At 41.1% G+C, this 6,844-nt stretch overlaps 1 protein-coding gene across 2 annotated transcripts; it reads left to right on the top strand.

The window, feature by feature from the left end:
• The first annotated feature begins 5,107 nt into the window (after positions 1-5,107).
• Positions 5,108-6,497, top strand: LOC147445247 (uncharacterized). Of its 2 annotated transcripts, XM_086525978.1 has the most exons (3): positions 5,122-5,426; positions 5,589-5,732; positions 5,809-6,497. In XM_086525978.1, the coding sequence occupies exons 1-3, from the start codon at positions 5,184-5,186 to the stop codon at positions 5,950-5,952; spliced, it is 531 nt and encodes a 176-aa protein (XP_086382104.1). In that variant the 5' UTR covers positions 5,122-5,183; the 3' UTR covers positions 5,953-6,497. The 2 variants fall into 2 exon arrangements, with proteins under 2 accessions (XP_086382105.1, XP_086382104.1); XM_086525979.1 differs by lacking the exon at positions 5,809-6,497 and having other exon boundaries at positions 5,108-5,517; positions 5,594-5,732.
• The last annotated feature ends 347 nt before the right edge of the window (positions 6,498-6,844 follow it).

The raw sequence follows: 6,844 nt of genomic DNA, 5'->3' as shown, positions 1-6,844 counted from the left end.
TTTGTATAGGCAAGGGAGACTATTCATTTCATCTCTTGTACATTGTTTTACTTTCCATATCTTTGAATAACTAATCACTTTTTCCAACATCCATTCATTTTTGGCGTGCTAAAGTCCTTCTACATTGTTTTACATTCCATATCTTTGAATAACTAATCACTTTTTCCCAACATCCATTCATTTTTGGCGTGCTAAAGGCTTTAGTATCCATATGAGTGAAGGTCGTTCAAATTTGTTTGCTTGACATGTGTCCCTTATAAAATTGAAGAGGAGGAAAGCATTTCGTTTCAAATGCTATTTCCCAAAGATGCTTTCATTTTTTTTGGCATGGTGAAAAAGAGTAAAGAACAAAGGATTAAAGAGTCTCCATAGGAGTTTGATCCATATACGATGTGAAGTATTCAACTCACTTATAAGAGTCTTTTTATTTAAAGACTTCACTAAGATTCATTTTATTAAATTATTAAATTATTGAATTATTAAATTGATTTATTATTCTCTATGCTTATTAAATCTATATTTTTTAATGATAATGTTAATATATTCTTTAATTTTAGTTTTTAATGTGTTTTCCTAGTTTTATTACTTTTATTTTGTTTTGTTTTTAAATAATAATGTTTTCACCTTATTAATTAAGTGCAGCTTTTTCTGATCTATATAAACCATTCATGATTATGGTTGGGTTCACCCAATGTTCGGAAAAAATGTGTCTCAGCTTAATATCGTGCCGTTTTTTAATTTCAAGAATGTTGGTTGAGGGAAGGTGCAAAAGGAGAAATTTTGCCCCAAAATAGAGAAAAAAGTATAAAAATTTGAAAAAAATAACCTAATTTTTAAAATTTTCTCTTGACAAATCCAAGAAAAGGAATTTTGTATGTTTGGGAAAATGGTTTTTCTCGTACACTGGGTTCACCAGAGCCAATGAAGGACGTTCAGAAAGAAATGTGCCTTCACCATGGAGGTTGTCCATTGACACAAAAAGAAATTATACTTCTTTGGACCCACAAAAAAATTAGCAAGCCTTCCCCCCCTCAACAGAGAAGTTCTGCCATCCACTTTTCAACACAAAACGTGGATCGGTGTGATTGAATTGAATCCAATAGCTACGTAAACAACACTACCACTACACTACAACTCATTGGACATCCAAATCATACAGAATAAATTTTATTGAGCTACCTCCTCCCCTGTGAATGAAGAGAGAGGTGGAAGAAAGAGTACGAGATTATTGCCACTACCTTTTTTGAATTTAGCTTGTGTATGTATAATGAATAATATACAATGCATATTTTTATTTTCATTTTATTTTGTTTTCAAATGATAATGTGCAATGTGCATCTTTCACCTTATTATTTAAGTGGAACCTTTTCAAATATATAAACTATTTGTGATTTTATATGTATAATGGATAATATAATTTTATATCAAAACACTTTCCTTAAATCTCATTCCTCCCTTAACTTAGCAGGCCTTGGTGTCTCTTCACCTTGTTTATGCTAGGCCTCACTTTCCGAAGGCCGGTTATACATCGATGCACAGGCAATAATCCTCACGTTGGGGTGGACGAGTGAGCTTTACACATCTGCCTGCCCAGCTTAAAATAAAAATTAAATTAGAGCTGCTTGTTTTAGTGACTGCTGCGTAACCTATTGGTTGCGCCTGGTTGTGGGTGTTGTCGCGATGTGAGCTCCAACCCCGCCCAACAATGGGCAGGGGAGCTTGGTTGTCCCTCTTCTTGAGCGCTCCTCTTTTTGTGGAGCTAATGGTTGATCGCGACCTAGAATCCACACCAGCACGCTCATCACTATATGGCACGGCTCTGGGTCAGAGGGGATCTAGGGCCCAAATTTGGGGACGCGAGGCGGCTTTAATCTCCGCCGTCGGAGCACACAGTGCACGAGGGGTGAACTAAGGGTGAACTAGGGGTGAACTGAGGGTGAACTAACGGGGAACTAGGGGCTGGTAAGCTAGGGGTGGGTGAATTGGGGGTGAACTAGGGGCACCTAAACTAGGGTATGATCATGTGCCATGCCAACATAGACAGTGACGCGCGCTAGCGTGATGGTAGGGCATTCGTGTGGCAATCGAGATGTCCCACACTCGACCCACACCCCGCAAAGCGGGTGAACTAGGGGCCGAGATTAAAGCTGCCTCGTGCCCCCAAATTTGGACCCTGGAATATGCAAGCACGGATCGAACTTAAGTTTGAGCCTCTTGTCATTGGTAACCAGAAGGATTTTGTGAGGCTAGACTTAAGTTCAATCCTAAGTGTTTTTCTATTCTTGCATGAATCCTAAAAGGATGTTATGAATCTAGATTTTTGTGATAGTGCTATACTAACATATCTAGGTGAGGCTTGGACTTAAGCTCGAGCCTCTTGCCTCTAGTAGCCACAAGGATATCATGAGTCTAACCTTACACCCTAGAGCTACAATAGCATATGAAAATAAGGAAAGCCACAAGGATGTCATGAGGCAAGCCTTGCATCCTAGTGCTGAATATCTAATTGAGACTTGAACTTAAAGTCGAGCCTAAAGGTGTTCTTGTATGCCCTTGGTAGCAACAAGCCCTACATGATGGTGCTACTCTAGTATATGCAAGTGAGGATCGAACTTAAGTTTGAGCCTCTTGGCATTGGTATCCACACAGACGTCATGAGGCTAGCCTTACACCCTAGTGCTAAAATAACATATGCAGTTGAGGCTCAAACTTAAGTTCAAGCCAGAATTGCTATATTATCATATGTAGGCAAGGTTCAAACTTAATCTCCAGCCTCTTTCCCTAAGTAGCCACAAGGATGTCATTAAGCTAGACTTGCTACAATAGCATATGTAGGTGAGGTTTGAACTTAAATTTGAGACGCTTTTCCTAAGTAGCCACAAGGATGTCATTAAGCTAGACTTACTATACTAGCATATGTAGGTGAGGTTTGAACTTAAGGTCGAGCCTCTTTCCCTAAGTAGCTACAAGGATGTCCCTTGGCTAGCCTTACACACTAGTGCTACAATACCATACGCAACTGAGATTTCAACTTAAGTTTGAACCTAAAGGTGTTGTCTTATTCCCTTGGTATCCACAAGGATGTCATGAAGCTAGACTTTCATGTTAGTGCTAGTGCTATACTAGCATATGTAGGCAAAGCTATACTAGTGCTACACTAGCATATGCAAATGAGGCTTGAACTTAAGCTTAAGCTTAAGGTGCTATTCTATACCCTTGGTAGCCACAAGGATGTCATGAGGACTTTCATGTTAATGCTATACTAGCATATGTAGGCAAGGCTCAAACTTAAGTTTGAGCCTCCTGCCCTTAGTAGACACAAGGATGTCATGAGGAAAGCCTTGCATCCTAGTGCTACACTAGCATATGCAAATGAGGCTTGAACTTAAGCTTAAGCTTAAGGTGCTATTCTATACCCTTGGTAGCCACAAGGATGTCGTCAGGCTAGCCTTGCATTCTAGTGCTACACTAAACTATGCAAGTGAGGATCGCACTTAAATTTGAGCCTCTTGGAATTAGTATCTCTAAACGATGAGGTTAGATTTACTTCCTAGTGCTACAATAGATTATACAGTTGAGTCTCGAACTTAAGTTCGAGCCTTAGAGTGTTTTTCTTTTCCTTTGGTATCCACAAGGATGTCATGAATCTATACTTGCATCGTAGTGCTATACTGACATATGTAGGCAAGGTCTATACTTAAGTGCAATCCTCTTCCCATTGTTTTCCACAAGGATGTTATTCTATGCCTTGGTGGCTACAAGGATTTCATGAGACTAACCTTTCACCCTAGTGCTACAGTATCAGATACTCAAACTTTAGTTTAAGCCTAAAGATATTTCTCCATGCCCTTGATAGCCACAAGGATGTCATGAGGCTGTGCCCTTGCATTGTAGGGCTACACTGCAAGCAAGGCTCTTGCCATTGGTAGCTACAAGGATGTCAGGAGGATAGGTTTGTATAGTAGTGCTTTGCTACACTATCATAGACAGTTAAGGCTCAAACTTAAGTTTGAGCCAAAATGTGTTATTCCATGCCCTTGGTAGTAGCCTCAACGATATCATGCGGGTAGCATTATACAATAGCACTACACTAGCACAGACATGAATGTCTCAAACTTAAGTTTGAGCCTCTTGCCATTGGTAGCAAAGGATCTTATGAGGCTACCTTTGAACCCTTGTACTACATGTTAGGAAATATGACGTAGCTAAGTAAATAATTGAGTAGATTACTTAATGGAGAGATTACAAGAGATTATAGAGTAGAGAGAGAGAGAGAGAGTACACACGATATACGTGGTTCACCCAATGTGGGCTACGTCCACGAGAAAGCAGCCACTCAATGGCTTTAGTACTTCAAAACAAAAAGTAGGTTACAAAAGGATTATACCCTTATGGAGCTCCCGCCTTGCTTCACTCTTACCACCTCACACCCACCTTGTTGCATCAACTTCACACTATGAAATGTGTGTAGAAATGGCCTCCTTTTATAGGTCAAAAGGGCTGCCCTCTCTCATGATAGGCAGCCATGTGTAGCTGCCCTTGTGTATATAAGTCCAAATCGGACCCTCCAATCCGCCAATGTGTGGCCGTCCTTGAGAAGACAAGTCCGCTTTTGAATTCGGCCACCGTCCATTGACTTTCGATCACCGGTCACCGTCCATTGACTACCAACCACTGGTCAACCAACCGATCGTTTTCCGACCACTTTTCGATCGCCACCCGACCATAATATTTTGGCAAAAAAGGAATATTTCGATGGGAATAAAAATTTTGATTTTCGACGAATGATTTTATTTTTTGATGAGTTATTTTTTTTCACGCACGATGGCTTCTCCTCATAATGGGGTCCTTACAAATGTGCGCGTTTAACACAAAAAATTACAAGGGGTCAATCCGACTCCATACTTAACAATCTTTCACTTGGAGATTGATCTCTAAACCAAACCTCTGACTGCTTTTCATACCGACGTCTTCTTCTTGAATTCCGATTGAAGATGAGCAAAGGCAAGTGAACTAGGGGCCGAGATTAAAGCTGCCTCGTGCCCCTAAATTTGGACCCTAGATTCCCCCCCCCCCCCCCCCCCCCCGGGCAGAGCCGTGCCATATAGTGACGAGAAGCAAGCTTGGGTAAGGTTTTCTACTTTCTAACAGAATTGGGATCCTTTCCTTGTGTGACGAGATCGATGGCGAGCGGGAGCGGCAGCGGCAAGATGGAGCCCTTGTGGGCAGAAGATCCGGAAGAGGCAGGCAGTAAGTTGGGGGCGCTGTGGCTGTCGCGCATCGCGCAGATTGCACCTCCCAGCTTGTCGCAGCAAGCCCTGCCCGCCTTCCTGCCTGCCCTTCTCTGCCGCGCCCTTTCCTTTCACCGTTGTCGCTCTCAACCGGGCCACCTCTTCTTCACCCTTACCGTCTCACCAGCCCTCTCGGTCTCTCTCTCTCTCTCTCTCTCACTCTCACCGGCATTCTCTCATGTGATGGACCGAGGTTTGTTCATTGCAAACTCGGAAGGTCCACAATGTGAGTAAAGACAACGGCAGCATAGCATTGCATACTAGTCTTCTTTGACATGACATGTTATGATGGTGCAGAACAGATATACGACGCTGCACGGTGGTGTTATTGGCTCTTTGGTCGAAACTCTTGGTTGTGCTGCTATCAGAAGTGTTGCTAAGTCCACTTCTTGGTCTGTCACGGACATCAGTATATCTTACATAGCAGGAACTCCAATAAAGGTTTGAGTTTTTGGGAGGGCACGCTTTTTGGTTTTAGGGAGAGAGAGTTGAATAATCACCATTTTTGTGTGTGTAGGAGGAGGTGGAATTCGAAGCATGGGTTTTGAGGGTGGGAAAGATGATCGCTGTGGCAGCGGTGGATGTCAAGAACAAAAACTCTGCTAAAGTTGCAGCACAAGGTCGGGTAACAATGTGTTCAAATCCATTGTCAAAGTTATAGTTGGGAGAAGAACTAGTTACTACAGTCTTTTGAGAGGAAATTTCTTCAGTGTATATCTTGAGAAATGCTCGAGACCAATTTCGCAGAAACAATGTCTTGTGCACAGTCTATGTTTAAATCTATGATGGGCTGATTGATGGAAAGTTTGAACAGATTAATTATTCCCTTAGCACACAGCGAAAACCCAATATTTGAAAGTGCATCTTAGATCTGAGTATTGGATATCATTGTAATATATTCGATTTCAAATGTTATATATAACAAACGTTCTGTTGTAAAGTGCAATAATTACAACACTTTATGTGGTTCCTCCAAAAGCAATCATAAACCTAAACAAGAGCAGTGTAATGAGCTGGCACTTGTGCACGATGGTATGCCCTGAGAAGGGCATTATTGTGTGCTTTAGCATGATGTTGTACGTTGTTGATTGACCTATCTATACGTCATTTATGACAAACTACAATGCAAAAAGCTGAACAAAGAGCCTAAATTGAAACAAGTAACCCTTTGTAAATTTTAGTGAGTAGACATGCAAAGTTATACTTGCCAGTGTAAGTCTCTCTCAGTCAAGCACATTGTAAGTAGTAGGCGCAATTAAACCGTGCAGACGTAATAAAAGCAACTCGATGGTTTGATCAATTCATTCGCACATTAAATTATCCACCTCAAAACATTTTAATGGTGTCTATACACAATCGTGTGAAGTGCTAACTTTTTGTGTTAATGAGGTAACCAATTCAAGTGGTTCACATAAATTGTTGCCTTTGAGTGTGATCTCTAGTTGAGTACTCCATGTCATTATGCAAGGAATCATAAATGCATGCCAAATCTATGATAGAATCGGTAGCAAAACATAATGAAAGACATGTCTCATTCTAAACCGTCAAGGTCA

Source organism: Adiantum capillus-veneris, chromosome 12 (genome assembly GCF_014529385.1).
Source record: "Adiantum capillus-veneris isolate H3 chromosome 12, ASM1452938v2, whole genome shotgun sequence".
NCBI classification, from domain to species: domain Eukaryota; kingdom Viridiplantae; phylum Streptophyta; class Polypodiopsida; order Polypodiales; family Pteridaceae; genus Adiantum; species Adiantum capillus-veneris.
This window is presented reverse-complemented; position numbering and strand designations above follow the sequence as displayed.

Bases quoted from the DNA above. Each gene is read 5' to 3' on its own strand.
- LOC147445247 (XM_086525978.1), top strand. From the start codon at position 5,184: ATGGCGAGCGGGAGCGGCAGCGGCAAGATGGAGCCCTTGTGGGCAGAA. The intron at 5,427-5,588 runs GTCTCTCTCTCT...ATGATGGTGCAG, and splicing joins CCGTCTCACCAGCCCTCTCG to AACAGATATACGACGCTGCA. The intron at 5,733-5,808 runs GTTTGAGTTTTT...TTGTGTGTGTAG, and splicing joins TAGCAGGAACTCCAATAAAG to GAGGAGGTGGAATTCGAAGC.